This window comes from Aspergillus fischeri, genomic scaffold (genome assembly GCF_000149645.3).
Source record: "Aspergillus fischeri NRRL 181 1099437636265 genomic scaffold, whole genome shotgun sequence".
In the NCBI taxonomy this organism is placed as follows: Eukaryota; Fungi; Ascomycota; class Eurotiomycetes; order Eurotiales; family Aspergillaceae; genus Aspergillus; species Aspergillus fischeri.
Window position 1 is genome coordinate 1,403,038 of NW_001509761.1, and position 23,742 is coordinate 1,426,779.

Here is a 23,742-nt window from a genome sequence, read left to right on the forward strand (position 1 = left end):
TCATCTTGACCTCTTCATGGTCGTTGGTGGAGTTTGATCAGAGTCTGACGTGCCACATGCTCATGCTCGTTTTGTGCTGATCATACTCCGTATGCCTCTTCGTTTTCGAGTAGGCGTAGCGCTAACTAATCATACTCCAGCTATTGGGCAAATTGCGATAGATTTATAGATTTATATTATCGGACATCGGCACCCCCTGTACATGGAGAACTAGGCCAGTAAGGGTTGAAGGAACTGCTCGTCCTATTTGGTGTAACTCAGTTACATTTGAGAAGCTTACTTATCCCAGCCGACATCATAAGACCGAGGAATAAATACCCATCCCCCGTTTTCCTGCACCCAAGCCTCTTATTGGTTCGTTCACTTTCAGTTGTTGATCAACTCTGCCTACTTTCATCCACCAGTGGGTATATTTCGCCGAGAGCCTCCGCTATGCAATCACTAAATTATTCGAAGTCAAGAGCCCAATATGCGTCAGTTTTTCATTATTTTTATGTAAAACGTCTTTAGCTAAAGAATCCCGTATGCAGATGGCTATTACTGCATACAAGAAGTAAAACTCAAAAATCAAAACTTTAAGCTTCTGGAGTATTTGAAGTATCTTGGACTACCCTTCGGGCTCGCCTTAATGGAAGGCAGCCACGCTCAGAAACACGCGTCAATGGCCACGAAAATGACAATATCTAAAGAAGAAGTTCTCATCAATAAACAACTTGATTCAGATAAATGAAGCTTTGCAATCTAGCCCGGATCACTGCGTGAGCTGACACAGATTTGCTCGTCATCTAGGCCTACTCTCTTTACAAAACGCTGTCCTGAACTATGTGCAAGATATAATCGAAGAACTAGATATTAATGTGCGAAGCAGGAAGACACAAAGATCATAAAACAATGGTTTGGCACTGTACGCGAAGCTATCCAGGAGCACGGTATATATGGAGATGCTATCTGGAACTTTGAGGAAACTAAACAAAGCAAGAAAACGTACCACACTGGGAAATAACCACTTTAGACCAGTAGAGAAAGGTCGTGATTGCATTTAGCAGCCTGATAATGGGGACCTGAGCAGGCTAAGGAGGTCAGCGTGCTCCACCACGATGTAGTGGATGTTGGATTATTGGACGTAATAAAAGAAGTTGCCCAAACAAATAGCTAGATGCTCAGCTACTAGACAATATGGTTGAATGGCATTGGTATGTTTATATCTTCGACAAACATGGTAAGACGTGGAGAAAAGAGACCGCTCGGCTGTTTATCACCTATTCCCAATATTACATATTCAGCCCAATGCGCACGTGTCAATAAAGGTCAAATGAAGCAGAACCCTGTCTCGCCTAAGGTAATACACCTTGCACCCCATGTATGTAGTATACCTAGGATCTTCTTCTTCCACTCAGGATCCCCGCCCATCTCCTTCATCAAAAGATCGTATCGATACAACAGCTCAAAGCACATCTTCAAGTACTCCTTCATCTCCCTCCTCTCATCGTCACTCCCAAGGCGCAAGGGGTCCCACGTTGAGAACTCAAGTCCGTCAGTAATGCCCTTTGCATTCCAAAACAACCGATGTGGTATATTTTGAGCTGGAAAATCGAAATCACCCAATCCCCAACTAGCAAAACTTCGGAACCGCCGCGTCTCCGTCAGACAACCAGTTTCATTCGCAGATCCTGGTTTTGCATTAGCTTTGACAGAAGCAGCGATATTCAGCAACATGTAAATCTCCAGAGCCACGTCAGCAACATGCGTGACACCGAAGCTGTGACCCCAGCTAAGATGGTTTAGATCCATTAGTGGGATTTTCTCGTGGTTTGCTAGACGTAACAGAGCGAGCATCTCATTCGAGATAATGAGCATCTTCACTGCATCGGCAAGGTGCGCAGTGGCCGTGCTATAGGGGGCTCGGCTGATCCAGTAGTCGACATCCTGAAACTCCTCACACAGTGGATTTGATACCGCGGAGTTGGTAGCGTGTGGTCCAAGGTGATACTTCTCTTCGATGGAGGGTAGAATAGACGAGTCATATAGGGGGCCGGATTTCGGTAGGGCGGCAGGATGTGGATATTTGGCTCGTTCAGTGGTTGAAAACTCCTCAATGGTGGAAATAAGAGTCTGCGTGAAGTGCTTGAACTCGGCGGATTGACGATCAGCTAAGCGATCATGGATGACGAAATCGTTTCTGCGTATGTCTTGGTTGTCCTTTATGAAAGCAAAGTGCGCTGACACTGTATTCCAGGGGAGCTTGTGATCTAAGTGCATGGTGATCAGGGAGAGGATATTTTCTTTACAAGTGTGTATTGGATTCTTGAGAGTCGAAGCATTTTTGCTGGGGAATGGGTGCTCTATTTATCTTTGCATGTGGAGGAAGGCAAAACCTGCGTCATCCCTGGAAGAAAAATATGGTAGCACTAGCATAATATCATTGTTGGATCTATTTTCCAAGCGGAGGCATAAGCGGAGACAGAAGCCCTTTCTATCCTGTGGTTGGATACATCAAGCCGCAGGGTTTCAAATGTTGTCTCGCCGTCGGCCCCTACCCGAATAAGGGGGAAATATCACTGCAACACGAAATACAGCTGTTTGCCTAATCAGGCAACCCCAGTGGAACAATATACTAAACTAAGCAGTAAGAAAAGCTCATCTGTCCACACTATAGCAGGAGCAAAAGTGCATACATTACCTCAATGGCAGCCCAGGCCCGTTGCAAGCATCCACATGAATAAAGTACCAAACGTGCGAATGGAACGCCAAGATATCAGGCAGCCCCATTCCTGTATTGCCATTGAAATTCACATCTCTCTCCAAGACACTAACATCCTTCTCAGTCACAGAGGAGGTTTAAGGCCCGACTTGGGGGTGAGTACTTTGTTGGGCAACTTAACGCATTGCGCCATCAAAACCAAGGGTTCTTGAACCTTCCCTAGTCATACCTATTAGTAGGCAGGATTATTCATGCTGGTGAGAGTGTAAGATTTTAATCCGGATTTTCAACCGTCAGCGCCACACGCCCCTTCCTTTTATCACGCACAACACTATAAAACTCCTTCCCGCGCCCCTTGCCCTTGACCCAATGCTTCACCTCTCGATCATCCATTCGATCCGCCTCCTCCAGAACCGCCACTGTCTCCTTCGAGTACACCTGTGAAACCGCCTGCCAGTGGTTCCCTAACGAGGAATGGCGCGTGTATCGCGCAAACAGCCCCGCAACGATGACCACCACCACCCAGTGGCTCAGCAACAACCCCATCCCGACCCCAAATCCCGTCCAATGAGTCGGAAGCAGCGCCGCACGCCTGAAGGCGGTCTTGGCGCTCCCACTCTGCTCGAGTCGCAACAGCGTCTCGTAATAAACCATCTGACAGATGCGCGTGAGGAGCGCCTGCAGGGCCACTGCGGGGCTCTGCGTCTGGTTCAGCGTGTCCTGGAATAAACTGACCTGCTTCGCGTGCGCGTTGAAATGAATGGTGGTCGGGTACTGCGAGAGCATGACGCCCATGTCGACGGTCTGGTTGCGATGTACCGGGGTCCCGCCGGTGTCCAGCGGGTTTCGCAGGCTGCCGGCGAGGGCCAGCGTGAAGGTCCAAGCGTTGTACGCGTGAAGCTTAGCGGAGGAGGATGTCTTTGCATCGAAGAAGAACTGCCAGTCCGAGCGGGGGGTGAGAGCGAGCACGCCCCGGTCGTTTAGTGGCTGTCGGGGGAGAACCGCACCTAGCTGGGTGCGCGTAGTTGCGGTGCTGTAGCGCTGCGCCGGCTGGTTCCAGGACATGGCGGGTTCCGACCCCTCCCAGTCGCTGTGCAGGTCCGCGATGAAAGTGTCCACTCCGAGATTGGCCATGCAGGCCGTCACCCGTACCGCAGGGGAATCGGTCCCGTTTACGACCATCACCCACGGACTACTAGTGGTGTCGTTGTTCCCGACGCTGCGGACGTCCTGCTCCACGCCGGTGCCGAAGGCAGCCAAGGAGACGAGGTCTAGAAGCATGAACATCGTGGATGCTTCCGGATAGCCGACGACTGGGGTCCCTTTCATGGTCATGGGCTCAGGTGGCACCAGAGGCTCCTCCACCAAGACCACCCAGTCTACCCCGAAATTCGGCCAACACAAGCTCGTCTGTCCTTGCTCCCGGGTAGAAAACTTCACCAGGGCGGGTAACGCACACGTAAACGGGACGTAAGATTGACTCTCCGTCCCCTGCAGCATCGGATACGTGCCGTTCGCGATGGCGATTTGTCCGGAGAGAAGCGCGTAGGTTGTGTAGAGCGCGTTGAGGCGAAGGTCACGCAGTGCAGGCTGCACACACACGACCCGTTGATCGACGATTGGGACTGGGCCGTGGAAATGGCGCAGTGATGTTCTCTGCGCCGCTTCTTTATAGGGCAAAAAGGCGCGGTAGGTGTGGCCCGTATCGTGGTACTTGGGCCCAGGTACAAATGGGTCCGATTGCTCAGCAAACGTCCAATCGGCCGCCGGAGGCATTAACCACCACGCGTTAATGGGTGCCATTTGGGTATCATTCAGGATTCGGATATTCGTCGCGTTGCTGGTTTCGGTAAATGCGCCATTTCCGAAGTCGGCCACGAGAAGGGTGGAGAGGAACTGCACAGCCATAGTGACCGAGACTTCAATGAAAATGAGGCCAACGATCACGGATGAGAGCCCTGTTCCGCGAAACGGTAGACTTGGGGTCCACAACAGGTTAGTCGGACTCCCATTGAGAGCTCGCGTCATGGAATAGAATGGCCCGTCCACTAGGGGAGCGCCGACCCGCTCCAGAATAATTCCTGCAAACATTGCGGTCGTCACGCTGGCCTGTGTCGTGACCACCGTTCGTAGAATTGCCGTGCAGATGGTGACGGCCCGCGTGGTCCAGCCCGCTTTGACGACCGCGATCCAAGTGCTGCTTGGCTCTCGCCCAGCGGCTGCTGCCATGGATTCGGCCCAAAGCCAGGCCAAAGGTAGGACGAACAAGACAAGCATAAAGGAGCCAAGACCCAAAATGAGGATGCTAACCGTCCCCAACCGGGCCCACAGGGAGCTTTGCTTTTTGGCAACGGCGGATTCCCCTAGAGACTGGTTGTGAGCGTTTTCAGGCGCGGCCAGAGGAGTATATGCAACCGCGCCACTGTCTTTAGGGCGTGCCATAGCAGGTCAGCAGTGGCATTAAGTATCAAAATGAGAATCTAACAGAGTACTAGAAGAAGGATCATCACATTGGGCATTTTAAATAGTGGTCCAGGGAAGTGCCAAGCTTTTCCACAGCCTTGTCTTATGCCGCTCCGTCGCTTTTGCCGATACAAACGCCAACTCATTATGATGGAAATGGCCAGATGCGCCTGCACCAGGCAGTGATCTTCTGGTATGGAGCTTGCGCTGCAGCGTCCGACAAATTAAGTCGTGGTGATGGTGAGAGTGGCTTGGCTAGGTACATGCCCATACGGACTAGCTGGCTCAGCTGACCCCAAGGCGAACGGCAGTCCTCATTTTGGAGACTTCTATCCAATCTCCTCTTTCTGCAGTGCATCACCTATCGATTTACTAAATTCTCTCGTCATATAGTCTATCTTTAGCCTTTAAAGGGACTGCTGGAGGTTTTGTTAAGTATTCCCTACTCGGACCAGGCAATGCCGTAAGCAAGGTATGTCTTACTTGGCAGTCTATTAAGGCATCATCAATTGGTATCGCCCTGCAACAATTATAGCATGTTACGCCAGGAGGGGATCTAACTGGGCTATCATTGTGCTTCCAATGTGCAATATAAGTAGAGACTGACAGTATCGCTGGCTCTTGTGTACCACCTTTAGACTGGTAAGTTATATGACTTCCAACCGCATTTTAAGCATACGAAACTCAAGGAGTACCTATGTCGGTTGGCAAATGACTGAGGGTTAGAAGTGGATGGTCTGCTTGCCTTAATATTCAAGGAAGGTCTGTGCCCCTCAGGTAGTCTCCTAAATGCAGGAGAACATATTTCGAGAGCGCGGATTTCGGGCGAACTCCTACGCAATAAGAACGCAGTTGTGTACTGCGTCTGACCAGACGACTGGGGAGGAGGGAGGGGGGATCTCAACAAGTAAAATATCGATCGAATCAGCCAGCCACAGCTATTAATTTATCTGTATTGCATTTCTCCGTGCGTTGTTCTTAGTGACATCAATTTCGAGCCTTCGATACCTTCGAACATGAATGGACTCATATTAGTTACGTTCAAGCTTGTACTGGAGAGAACTCACCAGAATTTATGGTTCCATTCTGTCCAGGACTCAGATGGCAAGGATACGCTGCCTTGGCGGCAGTGTAATATGCCGAAAACTGCTGGCACATGTGCCTGGGAGTTGAATTTTGCAAGAGAATCTTGATGTTAAAGTATGCAGTAAGTAACGTCGGATTAGCCGGGTATTCAAATGATGATGTGTCATGCTCATCACTGCATAGGTTCCATAGAAAACCTGACTGAAGAAATCAAAAGCACAAATCGTCGGCTGGACGTCGACACGATGGTGGCTGGAAACAATCGATTGATAAAGAGGATACCCTGTATTTATATCCTCTTGCACCTGAAGCTCTCCTTACTCAACAGATATATCCAATGGCTTCGCAGGAGCCGTCTTAAGAAACACTTGATATGGACCAGGTCCTTGCTAAATTTCCTTTCAACTCCGTACGCCAACACCACATCTTACTGATATTGAAGGGTCAATATCTTCTGCTTTTCATCAAGGATGAGAATTATGGTGGATTATTTGTACAACTAGCCAAGAGTATGGCTCGCAAAGCAGCTTGACATGTGGCTTGGATATGTAGATGAGTTCAGATGGAGGATCTTGTCATTCATTGTGTAACTGACTGGATACCTGTCCTTTTTATGGTTTTCTGTTCGCATGAGAGCTGATCATCAAAGGAAATAAACATGTACATTCTCTAATCCTAACAAAAATAGTTCAGCGGCAAGAACGCTACGTATCTCCCGGACTAGCGAGTTCATCCAGGCCTCCTAATGCAGTAAGCAGACACTGCAGGGACAGAAAGTCTGGCCCTATGACCTAAGGGTAGAAAATGGTTCCTCCTTTATGGGCAATTTGCGCCCGTCTAACCGATTAGTCTCAGAATTTCTACTGCGTGAGCACCCACTGCATGATGTTCAGTCGTCGGAGCTTGAAGCCCGGCTGGGTGGTCCTCTTCTTCTTGTAATATGCCTGGTGGGTCCGTTGATCAATGATCAACCGAGAGAATCCGAGTTTGCTTAGCCGCTTCAAACCCGTGGCTGTCAGTAACATCATCCACAGTTGGTTCGTCGAGTGGTGCAGGTTGGTCTCTTTCCAAACGCTTGAGTTCTCTTCGAAGGATTGTACACCCCACTTGTCAGTCACCCCTTGGTCCTCTAACCAGTCAAAAGTCCACCATGCCACCGCGTTATTTGTCCTGGGAATGCCCTGCAGGTCTTTGAATAAGTACGTGTGTCCAGTGACCAGTCCATGCTGGGATCAAAGCTCTTCTGCATACTGTCCGTGAGCGTTCTTTGTCTCTATGCAACAGAAACAACATCCAGGAGTTGTGCAGTATTAAGGACCGACATATCAATTAGCCTTGCGAGCTAGATAGCAGAAGCTAACGCTTTCATCGTTCATATCAAACAGTAAGTAGCATCTTGCACTCGTTTCTCTCCTGAACAAGGCATCTTCAACTCATGTACATACTATGCACAACCCTCAATCCATAGTCATCTATAACCTCACAGGCCTATTCTCTCTAACCCAGACCTTCTCCTCTTCCGACCCAGCAGCCGGCGGCACAAGCCCATTAATCTTCCACAGATCCCTCGGCGCCTCCGTCACAAAATACTCCCAGTCGATCCCCTTGGGCTCGAACATCGGCGTCATGACCGCATCAATGTGTTTCAGGAATCCCTGCCGCTGCTCGTCGGAGGTCATCGTCCGCGCCAGATGGTAGATGGTCAGCGCGACGAAGTTGGGGTGCTGCTCGCCGCCGATGAAGGATGTGTCGGCTGGTTGCTCGGTGAAGTGTACTTGGACGTAGAATGCTGGGAGGCCGAAGCCGACGTAGGCCTGAGTGATTTGTTGGGCGAGGTGGGATTTCTCTTCGGGGGTGAGGGTGTTGGGACTGTGTTGGATGAGCCAGCGGGGCATTTTGATTATTTGTGGGATGGTTGTTGTTTATGGGTCAGATGGGTGGGTGTTATGGATGATTGTCGTTGATTGTCGAGGACGAGGATCATTAAATAGCGTTACTGGAAGGGTTGTATCATCGTGACAGACAACCTATTTGTGCCACTCAGGGAACCCGACAGCCTAGAAAAGAGCCGCTGCATTTCTGGATACTGCTACTACAACTACTATAGTCCGTTACCGGGTAGAAACAGGTCCTGTGATAAGCTTGCAACCAGATCGAGCGGGGTGGTGACACGCTGCATCAGCGAATACTAATCATCCCGTTCTCGACATGGTGCAGTTGTGCTCGGACACGGTATCACTAATCAGTGATACGAGAAAGTCTGGTCAGCCACTTGACCGTCTCCACTGAAGTGATCACTAAACATTGGACTCACGCCGAGCCAAGGTACTTAGTGTCTTCGGCCTCCTCCTTGACGAAACGAACCCCTCCCGCCAGATATAAAAGTCCGACTGCATCTCATGCCGACCCAGTGAGCATGAATCATAGAGTGTCAAAATGCCGTCCGGTCTTGTCTTCATTCGCCGGCGCCACCCAATTTATGGCCAGCGCCGTCTCCCCTGAAGCCCTGGAAATGGGCTATGGGCTTCGAATCAGCAAATCCAGGCCAGACCATGCAATTCCAGAACCGTTCCTCGAAATATGAAGACAAGGCTAAATTCGCCGTCGCCCGAGGTATTACACAAGACAGCATTTCCAGGGATGCTCGATAGAGTCAATTATGTCCTTCACGTTGCCTCGCCTAGTCCGCACGGAACAGAGAAGCATTATTTCCTTCTGGCTGTGACGGGCACCACAGCTCACCGAAAGAAGAGGGCAAATGCACAGGATCGGATTGGTCGTGAATAGCTGGACCTTCGTCGCCCTTCTGCCCCTCGAGGGCGAATCAGCCCGCGAGGTAATCAGAGGTAACTGACATCCGTTCCGATGGCATACCCTGGTCAGATGATTGACGGTGCACAGGAAGCGACACCTGCGACTCCCCAGCTAACACAAACGCCAACATCACAGGGTCAGGTGGCTATAGCAGTTCACTCGACCTCTGCTATGCATCGAACTGATCGCCATTAAACAAACTGGCGAAGCTATGGAGAACGAAGTCCTATTTCCTGCTCGTTGCTCTTCGCTCGGCTTTAGGTTTGCACGAAATCATTTATAAACCACAGCCGAAGAGATGGGCGGCAGCAATAGACTCCTCGTCGGGACTATCACAACGTCGATACAAGGGCAGCATTACCGCTGTGCATATGTTGCTGTGGCGCATGCGAAAGCCAGAGTCACTATCTGAACTGCGGAGATCGCGCTGGAGAACTCAGGCCAGTCCTTGCCACTTGACACAGCCGAAGAGGAGAGCACGCTGAATATGAAGTAGAAATCGCTGGAGCCGATAGTCACGGGCGTTATGGACCAGCGATCGGCTTCTCCGAATAATGTAAAAACGTAATGCGCTGTCGGGAATAGCATTAGACTACTGCGACGGCCTGAGTAGGCATTTGAGGCACGCCGACGGGCCAAGCATGTTGCGATATGAACCTCTCCACGTCACGTTTGCGGAATCCTGGCGAACGGCCTAGGCAAATGCCGCGGTAGGACAGCCCTGCCGAACAAAATTAGCGCTCAATGTCATACTGGTACGCAGTCCAACTGGGCTTACAATTGATCAATTGATCTTCATCGACAGCGAACATGGGACCCCGCGAGAAAACCGCTTGGTCATCCAGAAGACCTGACTGCCATGTTCTAGCAACCACATCCTGACGATCGCTCTGTAAGCCTTCTGGAAACATATTTCGATTGGAAAGAATGATGCCCTGCTCCTCAAGGAATCCCTCCACGTCTCCCGGGTCAAACCAGGGCTCTTCAAGGTCTTGAATACTCAATCCATTTGCATACATCATCGAAATATCTTCAGCCGAGGGAAGCCAATAAGGATTAGGATCGCTGAGGGGCGAATGCTTCTGTGGGTAGTGTAACCCGGCACCGCCCAGGTTCAGCAAGGGAATATTGAATTTCTTAGAAACTTCAACTCCCTCGGAGGATTTCAGAAACGAATTCAAGTATGTGATAAGTTGGCGTCGACTCCATCTGGTCATCAGGAAACCAAAGTTCCGAAGTAACGCGGAGTCGGGAACAGCTGGATTCTTGAGGTATCGGTGTGCGAGCTTATAGGCGGCCAGGTGCAACCGCTGGGCGAAGAAGGGGCTATCCGGACCGTATAGATGCGACATAGGTGTGCGTATGTTGATGAGGTGAGGAGATGGGACTCTGATATTTATCGGAGTTGTGATAGGAAAAATGGAGCCATTAGCCATGTCCGGTGTCTCGATCGGTATCAGTGCGCCGACGGGTTCTGCGCCGCCGAGATCACCGTTTCCGGGGCCTGTTTTGACAGCGACCACGGAGTCTGATGACTCGCTTGTCTGATCTGCCGAGTGGAAGGATAACTGTTCTGACGCAGTGATTTGGGACAATGCTTTATCTTGCGGCGTAGCGTAATCTCCGTCTGTTTCGGTCATCTGACTTGAAAGTGTGACATACTTGGCGGTCACCTCTTTAAGGGACTGAGCAATATCAGGAGATGCATTTAATACACCCGATTGCATTAGCGTGTCGCTAAAAGCAAGAAAGGCTTCCGTCATCGTCTCGATCACCGATTCCATTTCAGCGATTCGATTCTTCAGCTGCGACATAGTGGCTTCTTGACGGGAACGGTAGGCGCGCTGTGCTAGACGGACCTGAGCCCGGCGTCTCTGATACTGCTTTGAGCAGGTGTTCTCGGAGTAAGAAAGTGATAACTATAACTCACCTCCGCAGGTGTCTGAGCATCCTGCACTTTTTGAGGGCGACCTCTCTTCTTAGAAGACCGTTCCCTGGCCTTTGCTGGTTGTGGATTGACCATCATTTCCTTCCGCGACCCGTCGTCCCTTCCGGACTGATGATCGTCAGAAGCCGATGAGAGAGCGGGGTTCGATTCAGTTGATGACATGAATGGCGCCTGAGACACAGAGCTTAGACCGGAACTGAAAGCGACCGAGGCCAAGTGTAATCACTGAATAGAAGCTGCACGTTCGCCGTGCCAGAAGCTATCTGTGAGCGAAGGATGACAACTTGAGGTTTATGAGCTCTGATGTATCGCTTGAATACGGAGGCTCGACTGTATGGCTAGTTAGTTGCTACGGAGTAAGATTCCCCCGTTCCACCCGGGGCGAACTAGAGCTCCAAATAGTGGCCAGGTCATCCGAGGGGGACCGATTCTGGAGGAGTCCATCCAAGATTATTAAGCCGTCTGCGATTCGTCATCAAAGGAGTTAAGGTCCTAATCCCTTGTATCGCTCATGTGCGTGTCCGTAAGCATGGGATTGGAATTTGGAAGTGGCTGCTGCCTGAATGATGGTAAAATTCGGGATGTCACTAATCAGTGATAAGGAGCATCGGATTGTTCACTAATCAAAAAATGTTAGCCAAAGTCTAAACACAATCATTAAACAAATCGGAGAAGCCCAGCGTGATCTCCGAGCTTAGAGCGAGATCTGTCTTACGTGATATTGTGGGATGTTGTCAGCCATCAACCACTTAGCCAGGAAGGTGTTAAGACAACCATTTCTAGTATAGTAGGAATAATAGTGCAGAATCTGGTTGACAGGATGCCTTGAAATCTGATTCATCGAGATGAGCGATGGGTTGATCATGTCGTTGATGGCAGCCACTTGCCAGGATCACCCGGTCTAAAGTTTCTCCGGGACCCTTCAGCCTGATCCTCGAGGCATCCAGACCGGTGGTTTTGTAGCCTGAGGCAGTAATCTTTAAACAGGAGGAACTCCCTGTATGGCACCTGCATCAATGTACCCATTTGGTACAGCTGGTTGCAAAACTGGTGCAAACATATAGGCTGCAAGTTTAGACTCCCACTACAGACAGTTGTCTCCTTCCATATTACCAATGCCAAAGGTCAAAAAGTTTCCCTAGCCTCTCGATTATCACAGTGACAACGATCTTTCTAGCCGAGACGCCTTTCTTTAGGGTGTCAACAGCACCCTGGATTTGTTCTAGTCCTTTCCCAACAACCTCAGGGTCAGGCTTTGGTTTAAGGCGTCCGTTTTCCAGAGCTTATGAGACAACTCTCCAAATACAGTCGACGACATGTTTGTTGGAGTCATAGGTTAGGAAATTGGAACTGACTAAAAGAGGGCAAGAAGGGGAAAAAAAAAGGGAAGAATGTTAGTTATATGTAGCGAAGATGAGCAAAAAGGGGAGGAAAAGGCGCTATCACAAGGGGCCTTACCAAGTATTGGAGTAAACCGTTCCGTGGGTTTATCATATGGCAGAACATATAGTCCTGACATCTGCTTCCAACTGGTCCAGAATTGCATGCATCATCTCAAAACTTGCAATTTCGGAAATAGCGTCGAAGACACCAACAAAATTTAGTATTGGCGAGCGCACTGGCAACATACATCCTCAACAACAGTAGGAGACTTATAGTCAAAAACAGTATTTATGCCTAGGGACTTTACCAACTCATGGTTATGAGCTGATCCAGTTGTGATAACTGAGAGAGCCGCTGCTTCTGCGCGTTGAATTATTGTTGCACCAACCGAAGACGCGCTACCCTAAATGAGAATTGATTTTTCCTGTTAGCTTCACACCAGTAGCAGAGGGTAAGGGAAGATTGAGGCTTTCTTCAAGAAACAGGCCTGCCGCGGCAGTCAAATGAGCCTGCGGTAGCACAACGGCTTCTCCAAAGCTATAGAATCTGGCATTCCTGCCGCAGTGATTTCCTTCACCAATATATATAACTAGAATCCCGAGTGGGCAGGATCATTTGACCCTAGATTGTGGCAATACCTACAACAGCAATACGCAGGTCTCTATCTCCGTGTAAAATCAGCCACAGTACTTGCGCGACCCGCTGGCCTTTGGTGAAACGGGTCACACCAGGGCCTACATCAACCACCACTCCAGCGACATCTGTGCCCAGAATGAATGGCCAATTTACCAGCCAACGAGCACCATATGTCCTGTGAGAATAATAAGATTAGGTCGTACGCTGCGTGAGGGGTAGAAAGTTCAATCATACTGAATTGTCCACAGAGGGATTTTATGAAACTTGGTGATTTGATCGCACAATAGCAACAGCAGAATTTCTAATCATGACTTCCCCAGGTCCTATTATGGAATATGGGGCATCCTGGATAGTAAATGGATGCGCAGTAGAATCCATGATCCAGGCAGCCTGATTTTGTGTATCTTATGAGGGCAGGGGAAAGAGAGGGTAGATAGTTGGGATTAAGTTGGAATAAAAGAGCCTCTAATATAGGGATGTTAGTGAATCTGCTTTGATTTCAATGTTGAGGCATCTTTTTTCTTATTAGTAAGAACAGGAAAGCGCTTGTTGACAGATTACCAGATTCAAGAGTATAAATAATTGCACCAGTTTTGCAATCAAGTGTACATGTCACAGGTCGGGAATCTGTCTTATGTCTCTGTATCATAAGCAGGAGATTCTGTGGGCAATTTTGTTCTTCAATACTCTACCTACATCCACAAAAGTCGACGCAAATCAAAAGACGTTCTCTCAGGCAACGAGTCTCCAGCCCGCATATACCACCCGAGCGACAAAGATGATCACAGCACCTAAAACAGCAGACACCCCCGCAAAGATGATAGCCCCGTCGTAAGTCCCATAGGTGTTGATCATAGCCCCTGTGATCGGAGTCCCCGTCAAACTGGCCAGACCCAGCACACCAAGCGCCATCCCAATATACGATCCGATCACATTGGGCTTCGGCGCCGTCATGGCAATCGTAGCCGTAAACAGACCGATTACAATCCCCGAGAAGAAGCCGAACAGCACTGAGAACACAACCATCCCGCCATGAGACTTGATACGCAGCCAGCATAGGATCAGGACGCCGCACGCAGCGGACGCACTGGCAAGGGTATTGAATCGACCCAGGCGGTTGGCGAGCGCGCCACCGAGGATCCGACCGATGAGGGAGCCCGCGTTCAGAATCGCAATGAGGTAATTGGACAAACTGACGCCGATACCGATGGATTGTGCGTAGCTTGGGACGTAAAACATTGGTACGAAGAGAGCCCAGGTAACCAGGAATAGGCCGATGATTTGGATAGTGTACTCTGGCTTCTTCCATGCTTCCAGAAAGAATGGTGCCCCGGTGCGTCGTTTGGGTGCATTAGATGAAATGGCAAGGCAGGCGACGACGCTGAGCGCGAGCATGACGAATCCGAGGATCCGAACGGACCAGCCAAAGCCCAGGGACGTCTTGTTGAGCATGCGATTTAGCGCTATCGGGATGATGATGCCGGCGAGGGACGAGCCACTGGAAGCGATCCCTAAGGCAAGAGGTCTGCGATTGAAGAAGTGCTGGTTCACTGCCGTCAGCGATGGGGTGTATGTCAGGCCGTTGAAGACGCCTCCAAGAACGCCCTGAGCCAAGATGAACTGGTAGTACTCTTTGCAGAGACTGGTGAGCATGACCGAAACAACGAAGACGATCGAGCAGGGGACCAGTATAACCTATGAGAGTTAGTAATTGTCTGTTCCTGGGCTTGCTGCGCTTACTCTTGGTCCATATCGATCCATGAGGGGACCAGACACAAGTCCGCTGGAGTACATGAAATAAGCCTGTAGTGATCCAATCCATGCGATGTTGGAGTTGCTTTCGTTCCTGAGGAGAGTATTCTTGTAGTATGCTTCGTAAACACTGTTGCGCGCACGACGTTAGCATAATGGAAGTTTTCAGAAGACGAGACCAACCCAAAAGCGTTCATATATCCGAATGTGTTAAACATGACACACCAACAAGCTAGCACTGTCATCCACGCCTTGGGCCCTCCTTCCGGGAATGTTGGCTTGGGAGGCTCATTCTTTTCGACCCGAGAGCTGTCCGGCGCTGTCTCTATATCGCTGCTCATATTGTCTTCGACGAACCCTTAGACTTGTAATATCCGGAGATGTTGTAGATAAAGCCCAAGCCGTCGACTCAATCCCAGTCTGACTGGGGCATGGATGTAGCATCCTGAACGCATATAAATGCAATCGTTTTTTGATAGCATCTGATGCTATGTCTCGTTGATTTACCAAAAGAGCAAAAGCCGTATACTTAAATCCGCCATCCGCTCGGAGATACAGAACGATCGCCATCATCCCACGCGTTATTTACCGAATCGGGTAATCTTTCATTTCCGAGCCTCGGGGCCGAATGACACTTCTAGTGTCAGTCGCTACCATTACTACTCTTGTAGTATGGCAATCTCAATTACTCCTACTTAGCTACATTTGAGTGACAGAATGAAACAGAGTTACACCAACAGTACATTCCAGGCCACTGGCGGAAATTAGCCATACCGCGCGTTGGCGGGCTCGTCATCAAACCATACAGGCTGCACCCCATAGTTGATCACTGTACTTTTGACCTTGGTGTAGCTCTCATAGGCCTCGATGCCATTCTCCTTTCCCATACCACTTTCCTTAAACCCACCCCAAGATGAAGATGGATCGTTCAGGTGGTGTCCGTTTACCCAAACAATGCCTGCTTCAATCTTTGCAGCAACGCGATGAGCCTGGCTAAAATCGTTGGTCCAGACCGATGCTCCGAGTGCATAGGATGTGCTGTTGGCAATGCGGATGATTTCCTCCTCAGATTCGCATTTCACGAGCGCAATAACCGGCCCGAAGACCTCGTTAGAAGCGAGATCCGAATCGGCATGTGTCTCGATGATAGTCGGCTCAAAGAAGAAGCCTTTTCCATTTGAGTTTGTCGGGTTACCACCACAGAGCACCCGGCCTCCCTCCTGTACTGCCCGCAGCACAAAAGCAGAGCATCTCTCGACAGCCGCGTGAGAGATGACAGAACCAATCTGCGTGCGCTCGTCCATCGGGTCTCCCACCCGCAAGGCTCTCACCCTTTTCTCCAACAGGTCTTTAAACCGATCATAAAGATCAGCATGCACTAGGAGTCTACTGCCAGTTACGCACGTCTGCCCACTGGCAATGAAACTCGCAAACAACGCCGCCTTAACCGCCAATTCCACGTCGAGGCTCGGAAACAAACACACCGGCGCCTTTCCCCCAAGCTCCGCCGTGATGGGGATCATGTTCGCCGCCGCAACGGGCGCAATAGCCTTGTACGTCGCCAATCCACCCGTCAAATCAATCTTCGCAAGTCGCGGACTCTCACACAGAGATTTGCCCGTCTCATAGCCGTACCCGCTGACGATCTGCAACACACCGTCCGGCAAGCCCGCCTCCTGAAACAACGCCCCAAGCCTCAGCACCGATAACGGCGCCAGCTCCGACGGCTTGACAATAACCACGTTCCCGCCCGCCAGCGCGGCGGCTATTTTCTTCGTCGCGATCAGAAGAGGGTGGTTGTAGGGTGTTATCTGCGCCACCACGCCCAGCGGGAGCCGGGTGAGGGTGTTCACGACAGGACCCTTGAAGGGCGTCACGCGGCCTTCGTGGACGCGAGCCAGCGAGGCAAAGTACTCCAGCCATTCCGGCACGCGGGCTAGCTGGGCGCGCATCTCGCGGATCGGTCGGCCGGTCTGTCTGGTTTCGAGTTCCACGAATTCGGGGATGCGCGCGCGGAGAAGGGTCGCTGCCTTTGAGAGGACGGTGAAGCGGTCGGAGGCGTCGGCGCGGGACCAAGGTCCGGTATTGAATGTTTCTCGTGATGTTTCGATGATGGTTTGGACGGTTGCTTGGGGTGTTGCGTCGATGGTTGCGATCGGGGTTTCGGTTGCGGAGTTGAGGACGACGATGCGTTCGGGGGTTGGAGGCGTATGGGCGCCGTTGACCCAGTTTGATACGTGCGGGATATCAGACATTGTGGTTGTTTTCCTGGGTAGTACGAAGTTGTTGTCGTTTGGAAATGTTGCGACTGCGCATTTCTAGGTAGTTATAACTACTTATAAGGCTTACCCCGCATGATAACAAGACCATGCAGCATCTCATCGCTCTGATAGCATCAACAGGTCCAGATAAGCATATCTTGCTATCTATCTCTATCTATCTCTATCTCTGTCTGTCAGGCTTTCGAGTCTGCACATAGAATCAATCTCAATTAAGTAGTCCTCGCTGGTCCTGAGTACTGACGGAGGACTTGCCTCAATTATATATCATCCATGCTGGTGCCTAAAGGTTATAGCTGTCATTCACATATGAGTGCACAATCAAATTCCATCTTTTGTTCCATAGAATTTAATAGCGGAATTCAATTACAACAGAGATTATGAGCAGTACCGCTGCTCTCTCTATCCTTTAGTATATACTGAGCTATCTCCCACGCGATCATGCTGTGGGATGTACAAGGATACGAGCCCCGAGTAAGCAGTCCGTCTCCATTAGCATTCCTCGAAATGGGTGGTCAGGCAGCCAACAGAGTATAGTAGATTGGAACCCTGGGTACGGGGAAAACTCTCATATTATTAAACCTGTTGTTTATATTCTAGAGAGAGTTCCAGGCTTTTTGGAAAGGTTCGGCCCGAACTCGTAGCCTGAGGAGATATTGTTGGATTCTTTGATCGTGTGATTCAACTTAGCTTTTTATCAGCAGTTCAATTCAACAAAAGCGCCCGCTTTAAACTCTTTATTCAACCCACTTCAACCTGCCCCTGTGCTATACGTCCATTTTCTGCAAGAGACATACAGAATCAAGCCTAGTCCACAGGATGGCAAGAGAATCGGCTTTTGAAGTCATTCGCCTACCATCTGTTTCCGAGATAGAGGCCGCGACAGAACTTCTAAGCACTCCCGACACCTCCACCAAAGTCGTCCGGATGAGAGATTTCGCAGTCAAAATGGGCCACGGAGTACCCCTCATCGAGGCTGAAAACATGAAGTTTCTTGCAGAAAACAGCAAAGTTCCCGTCCCAAAAGTTCACGCGGCCTTCAAGGACCCTGCCAACAACAAAACTTATATTATTATGGAATATCTCCCTGGTGATACGCTTGAAAAGCTATTGCCATCCCTGAACTCGGCTGAAAAAGCTACGATAAGCAACTTAATTAAAGCCGCGATCACTGAACTACGGAGCATACCGCCGCCAGATTACTTGGGGATGTTGAATCGTCAGCCCTATCCTATCTGGACGGGGTATTCTGGACCGAAAATTTAAATCCTAAAATTTCTGGACCCTTCGCAAAACAGGAAGACATGAATCTTGCCATCATCGAAAAGCTTCGCCAGACAGAATCAGACCAGTACATTCGATTGCTGCGAAATATGGTCAATCAGACCCTGAGCGGCCACCGCACTGTGTTCACTCACGGTGACCTTCAGCCGAAGAATATTATGGTTCAAAGGCTCGGGGATCGCGACGGATGTCCTGAGTTTAGAATCACCCTAATGGACTGGGAAAGTGCTGGGTGGTATCCGGAGTTCTGGGATTTCTGCAATGCTACAATCGCCTGTCGATTCAAAGATTGGCTTGAACTTGTGCCTGATATACTGGATCAGTACCCAGTTGAATTCCTCATGATGCAGGTGGTGTACTCTTCCGTGTTCTACTAGGTAGAATAGAGATAAAGCAGATAGAAACCTCTTTAGTTTTTCAGTAGGGTACACTTGTTGCGTTGTCCACGGAGCACCTAAATTCTGAGCCGCAGGAAAAAAGAAAGGTCACTCTGAAAACCTCCGATTACTGCCGATACTTTCCCAGCGATGTAGTCCAGGTGATAAACCAGGCTAAGACTTTATTAGCTGGCGACATTGCTCAAAGAGGAAGGCAAAGAACCTACCACTTTAGGGTTTAAAAATGCCCTTCTGGAACGCCAAGCTGATGACATCGTCGAGCCAGTCCATTCCAAGGTGGGGATATAAACAGAACAATCTCCCCAAGAACAGTGATATTTTCCAAGGGGAACAGCCCATTTAGTAGTTATTTTTAGCTATGAATTACCCATCCTATCATCAGGTTTAGTAAATATAGTAGTAATTATTATAGGGAAATAAGTAGCTGCTTTAATAAAGACCTAGTTTAATGGTTAGTAACAGTTAGGTACTGCCTAAGATAGTTATAAAGTTCTAGCCTTCTAGGATTACTACTACTATCTAGCCTTAATCTTACGGTTCTTACCCAAGCTCATCTCTTCATTTATACTTATACCTATATTACTACTATTGATCTTCTAGTTAGTATTAATATACACTGCACTCTTAGCTCTATCTTTTATTAAGTATTAGCAATATAATACTTAATAACTCCCCCTCCTAGGATAATCATCTTAGCCCACTTTACAGAGACACCTAACCTATTAATATATTAAATATCCCAGCATACCCACGTATGATTGCCAAATGCATTACTTAATGCTTAGTGATGGCTTTTGCAGCTTCACAGATGGAGTATGCTTACAGTCTTACTCAGTCTTATAAATGATTTTGTCACCAGCATAATCTGGCAAGACCTAATATCCTGGAATATTCAGATTTGGTTAGAAAGATGGTGGCTGACATAGACTCGAATGCCTTTCTCGGCAGATGAGTTTTATGTAGAACTACTTTGATATTATTGATACATATGCTCAGTAGTGGAATGTACTTGAATGATATTAGCCTATTGTTCAGTTGAGCAGCTACGGGAAATAAGAAAATCCCCCATATAATCGCCACGTGGGTGCGACTATGATGCACGTTACGAAAGCCCCGAAAACATAACTGGCTGCCCTTCACTATGGAGTAGGCTATGGGTTTCTGCCGGCTTAGCACATCATTATCCTGACCTGACTAAGGTTCTCACTCCACTTTCGAATTCTGTCAAACTCAGTCCCGAAAGCTTTGCCTTGAAGTTTATGCGAGATTATGTGAGACATGAGGAGCATATCGAGCTTGCAAGTATTCCTTCCTGTCCATTGGAGGTCGGCTATGCAATGCTTCCCTGTAGACGGCTGCCAAATGACTACTTCAGATTCCGCGTGGACTTTAGCAACCAATGTGTCATGCTTATCAACCCGATGGTAAGGAACTGGAGATGAATGTCATGTCGAAGGTGAAAGCCGATCAGCGAATATCGAGTGTATAAAGGGGACTGCTTCCCTTCAGTTCGTCACTATCCAGACCGCAGAGCAAACAGTGAGATAGAAAACTCCATCTTTTCATCCAAATCATCGACATATCAACAAGATGCGTTTCATCAGTGCCCTTCAGACTATTTCTCTCCTGGCGGCTTCCACGACCGTCAAAGCCTGGAACCGACTGGACAAGGAGAACGCGGTATTTCCCTTTGTCCCTATCCCAGGTTGTCCAGCTACTAATCTCCCAACCAGGCTGTTCTCGTCATCGACTACCAAGTCGGTCTCGCCCAGCTGGTCCGCGACTTCAACACCAACGACTTCCGCAACAACATGCTTGCCCACGCCGCCTTGGGCAACCTGTTCGAGCTGCCCGTCGTCATGACCACTTCCTCCGACGCGGGTCCCAACGGACTGATGATCAAGGAGGTCGTGGACCTGAACCCCAATGTGACCATTGTCCATCGCCAGGGAGAGGTCAACGCCTGGGACAATGCCGAGTTCCGCGCGGCCGTCAAGGCCACCGGCAAGAAACAATTGATTATCGGCGGTATTGTCACTGAAGTTTGTAAGTTTCGTCTTACCTCCAGCGTTGAGGCAGAACGAGCCTAACGAGATAGGCACCGCCTTCTTGGCCCTCTCGCTCATCGACGAGGGATACGAGGTCTTCGCCAACACCGAGGCCAGCGGTACCTTTGACGTCAAGCTGGCGGCCGATGCCAACCGTCGCATGGAGAAGGCCGGCGTCACCCTCATGGGCACATTTGGCGTCGTCACCGACCTGATGCGCGACTGGAGAAACACCCCTGGCCTGGACCAGGTTCTGCCCTACCTGGACAAGTAAGTTGCGCCATTCGGCATTTTTCAGATCGGTCTAACTGTGACTAGGTACCAATACGCTTACGGATTGGTTGCTCGTCACCACGCTGGGGCCATTGAGAACGGCACTCTGGCTGCTGTTGAGAGCACGCTCATCTAAGCATCGTGGAGCACAATAACGCACGTTGCAACTCGCTAATAATCATGGGTGATTTGGTAGAAAAGCGGTTAGAGGCTGGTTCTATGTCCTTGTGGGAGGTGTCAAAGCGATAATATGTCCAATCATTGTCAATCCTTCATAGATTGCTTACTGCTCAGATCGTTGGTCAAGTCTTTAATCTCGTTATACCTTCGTTGCTGATTCGATTGTTCCCCTTAAGCTAGAGAATAGAAAGGGGTCACATACCTTTACGCTGAACGAGCAGATTTCTATAGATAACAAAGTAAGGTGGCCGTCTGTACGTTGAGGATCAGTGATCTCACTGAAACATTACTGGGAAGAGGACTGGTCTAATTCTCACTCCTTTATGGCCTCTGGGGCTTACCACACCCTAAGATCACCCTCACGTCGGGGCAGATATTAATCAACCGGCTAATGCCATAGCTTGAACAAGAGTTGCTCCCTACAGTTGCTAGTATAATATTCTAATTGCTTACCGCGTCCTATACCTCGTGGGGGGTTCTATAAGCACAGTTAACGGTGCCTCGCCGGACAATAATTAATACAACAATAGCCCGCATCTTCCGGTCGCGAGTCATGACTACTTGGGAACATCCACAATATAGGCTGTGCCTGCATTGTAACCCTTGGCGAATAATATTATCATGCATGAAATCTGAAATAAAAATAGATAGCTTACTTGCGCCCTGCATGAGTCAGTCAAATTCGTTCAGACTCGTGATGTACTCACGAGCTATATTGCATCAGCAACACCCCGAAAACTCCCGTTGATGACGCATAGCGCTTATAACCTCCGCAACTTAGCGACCTTAATTTAAGAGCATGGTACACCCGCATATCTGTCCATCATAGCACAAGCATTTGACAAGTTTATTATCAATGATTCCCCGTACCGAAGTTCTCATTATCGGAGCCGGACCCACTGGCCTGGTGCTCGCCCTCTGGCTCACCCGCCAGAATGTCAAAGTGCGCATTATCGACAGGCAAGAAGCCAAACCATCCACTTCTCGGGCTTTGGTGGTCCACGCTCGTCCACTCGAGCTATATCGCCAGCTAGGCCTCGCCGACGACGTGGTCGCCAACGGCCACAAAATCGAAGCTACCAATATCTGGACTGAAGGTACCCACCGGGCCCATGTACCCATCGGTGATGTTGGCAAGGGCTTGACCCCGTACCCGTTTATTCATGTATATCCTCAGGATCGCCACGAGCGGTTACTGGAAGACCGCTTGAATGCTATGGGGATCACAGTGCAACGGAACTGGGAATTGGTCGACTTTGAGGAGCACGACGAGTACATCCTGGCCCAACTGAAATACACAACCGAGCAACCAAATTCAGCAGAGAAAACAGAGTTTTGTGAAGCAAGGTACATCGTGGGCTGCGATGGCGCCCACTCCGCCGTCCGTCATGTTTGCAACATTGCCTTCGAAGGTGCAACGTACCCCCAGCTCTTCTATGTAACAGATATCGAGGGCAGCGGGCCAACGATGAACGGCGAGGCACACGTTTCTCTCAATGGATCCGAATTCATGCTATCTCTCGCATACGACAAAAACCGCAAGGCCCGTCTCGCGGGCGCCGTGGACGAAGAACACGTAACCAAAGACATTTCCGAACTCACGCTCGACGACATCCTACCAACCACGATCAAGAACATGGGACTGCAGATCGACAAAGTCAACTGGTTCACCACCTACCGCGTGCACCATCGCCTCGCAGCCAGCTTCCGCAAGGGCCGGGCGTTCCTCGCAGGTGATGCAGCCCACATCCACAGTCCTGTCGGCGGACAGGGCATGAACACAGGCATCGGCGACGCGATCAATCTCGCCTGGAAGATTGCAGCGGTGGTGCACAGAAAGGCCGATGCGTCGCTGCTGGACAGCTACGAGCCCGAGCGCCGTGCGTTTGCGAGTACCCTCGTTAATACTACGGACCGGGGCTTCAGCAATCTCGTTGCCAAGGGATACGTAGCGAACTTCATCCGGACTTGGGTCATACCCACCGTCCTGCCCGTCTTGACCTGGTTTAACAGGGTTAGGCACCGTCTGTTTCAAGGCGCGTCGCAAATCATGCTGAACTATCGCGACAGCGCTCTGTCTGCGGGTACGGCGGGTTATGTACACGGTGGCGATCGGATCCCGTGGGCGCCTGTGGGGGACGTTGATAACTTTGACAGTCTGAAGGAAATTACATGGCAGATCCATGTGTATGGGGATTCGAAGCAGGAGATGGAGGACTGGTGTCGCGAAAAGGGTGTGCCTCTGCATGTCTTCCCCTGGGATGGGAAGTATCAAGCGGTTGGATTCGCGAGAGACGCAGCCTACCTCATCAGACCTGACACATATGTGGCTGTTGCAGAACCGTCAGGGCTTCCAGAGCGGTTTGAGCAGTACTTGGAGAAGAACGGAATTCGTCTGGTCTGATTGATGGCTTTTGTCAGGTTTATGTACTATATCCGGCAGCGCGGTGTTGGGTTGATTTTACATCTCCTCTCATAGAATACTCTTGTCTTCCTG

At 49.7% G+C, this 23,742-nt stretch overlaps 10 protein-coding genes across 10 annotated transcripts, besides 2 other annotated features; 4 read left to right on the plus strand and 6 right to left on the minus strand.

Annotated features, from left to right (window-relative positions):
- Window positions 1-628: 628 nt before the first annotated feature.
- Window positions 629-967: a mobile genetic element.
- Window positions 968-1,308: 341 nt separating this feature from the next.
- NFIA_005320 (uncharacterized protein) lies at window positions 1,309-2,259 on the minus strand (the record flags this gene model as incomplete). The annotated part of the gene is made up of 1 exon (XM_001259066.1): window positions 1,309-2,259. One exon carries the CDS (start codon window positions 2,257-2,259, stop codon window positions 1,309-1,311), a length of 951 nt encoding a protein of 316 aa, XP_001259067.1.
- Window positions 2,260-2,974: 715 nt separating this feature from the next.
- NFIA_005330 (uncharacterized protein) lies at window positions 2,975-5,143 on the minus strand (the record flags this gene model as incomplete). Its single annotated transcript, XM_001259067.1, has 1 exon — window positions 2,975-5,143. The coding sequence occupies one exon, from the start codon at window positions 5,141-5,143 to the stop codon at window positions 2,975-2,977; it is 2,169 nt and encodes a 722-aa protein (XP_001259068.1).
- Window positions 5,144-7,110: 1,967 nt separating this feature from the next.
- NFIA_005340 (tautomerase family protein) lies at window positions 7,111-8,145 on the minus strand (the record flags this gene model as incomplete). The annotated part of the gene is made up of 2 exons (XM_001259068.1): window positions 7,111-7,476; window positions 7,753-8,145. 2 exons carry the CDS (start codon window positions 8,143-8,145, stop codon window positions 7,111-7,113), a joined length of 759 nt encoding a protein of 252 aa, XP_001259069.1.
- Window positions 8,146-9,008: 863 nt separating this feature from the next.
- On the plus strand, window positions 9,009-9,249 carry NFIA_005350 (uncharacterized protein; the record flags this gene model as incomplete). The annotated part of the gene is made up of 2 exons (XM_001259069.1): window positions 9,009-9,096; window positions 9,152-9,249. The coding sequence occupies 2 exons, from the start codon at window positions 9,009-9,011 to the stop codon at window positions 9,247-9,249; spliced, it is 186 nt and encodes a 61-aa protein (XP_001259070.1).
- A 549-nt stretch (window positions 9,250-9,798) lies between these two features.
- On the minus strand, window positions 9,799-11,174 carry NFIA_005360 (bZIP transcription factor; the record flags this gene model as incomplete). Its single annotated transcript, XM_001259070.1, has 2 exons — window positions 9,799-10,944; window positions 10,995-11,174. The coding sequence occupies 2 exons, from the start codon at window positions 11,172-11,174 to the stop codon at window positions 9,799-9,801; spliced, it is 1,326 nt and encodes a 441-aa protein (XP_001259071.1).
- Window positions 11,175-13,763: 2,589 nt separating this feature from the next.
- Window positions 13,764-15,124, minus strand: NFIA_005370 (MCT family MFS transporter; the record flags this gene model as incomplete). Its single annotated transcript, XM_001259071.1, has 3 exons — window positions 13,764-14,726; window positions 14,772-14,913; window positions 14,967-15,124. 3 exons carry the CDS (start codon window positions 15,122-15,124, stop codon window positions 13,764-13,766), a joined length of 1,263 nt encoding a protein of 420 aa, XP_001259072.1.
- A 423-nt stretch (window positions 15,125-15,547) lies between these two features.
- Window positions 15,548-17,038, minus strand: NFIA_005380 (aldehyde dehydrogenase; the record flags this gene model as incomplete). Its single annotated transcript, XM_001259072.1, has 1 exon — window positions 15,548-17,038. One exon carries the CDS (start codon window positions 17,036-17,038, stop codon window positions 15,548-15,550), a length of 1,491 nt encoding a protein of 496 aa, XP_001259073.1.
- Window positions 17,039-17,205: 167 nt separating this feature from the next.
- Window positions 17,206-17,230: a microsatellite.
- A 651-nt stretch (window positions 17,231-17,881) lies between these two features.
- Window positions 17,882-18,328, plus strand: NFIA_005390 (uncharacterized protein; the record flags this gene model as incomplete). Its single annotated transcript, XM_001259073.1, has 1 exon — window positions 17,882-18,328. One exon carries the CDS (start codon window positions 17,882-17,884, stop codon window positions 18,326-18,328), a length of 447 nt encoding a protein of 148 aa, XP_001259074.1.
- A 2,006-nt stretch (window positions 18,329-20,334) lies between these two features.
- NFIA_005400 (putative isochorismatase family hydrolase) lies at window positions 20,335-21,201 on the plus strand (the record flags this gene model as incomplete). Its single annotated transcript, XM_001259074.1, has 4 exons — window positions 20,335-20,424; window positions 20,478-20,790; window positions 20,843-21,062; window positions 21,111-21,201. The coding sequence occupies 4 exons, from the start codon at window positions 20,335-20,337 to the stop codon at window positions 21,199-21,201; spliced, it is 714 nt and encodes a 237-aa protein (XP_001259075.1).
- Window positions 21,202-22,101: 900 nt separating this feature from the next.
- Window positions 22,102-23,649, plus strand: NFIA_005410 (putative FAD binding monooxygenase; the record flags this gene model as incomplete). The annotated part of the gene is made up of 1 exon (XM_001259075.1): window positions 22,102-23,649. One exon carries the CDS (start codon window positions 22,102-22,104, stop codon window positions 23,647-23,649), a length of 1,548 nt encoding a protein of 515 aa, XP_001259076.1.
- Window positions 23,650-23,742: the final 93 nt, after the last annotated feature.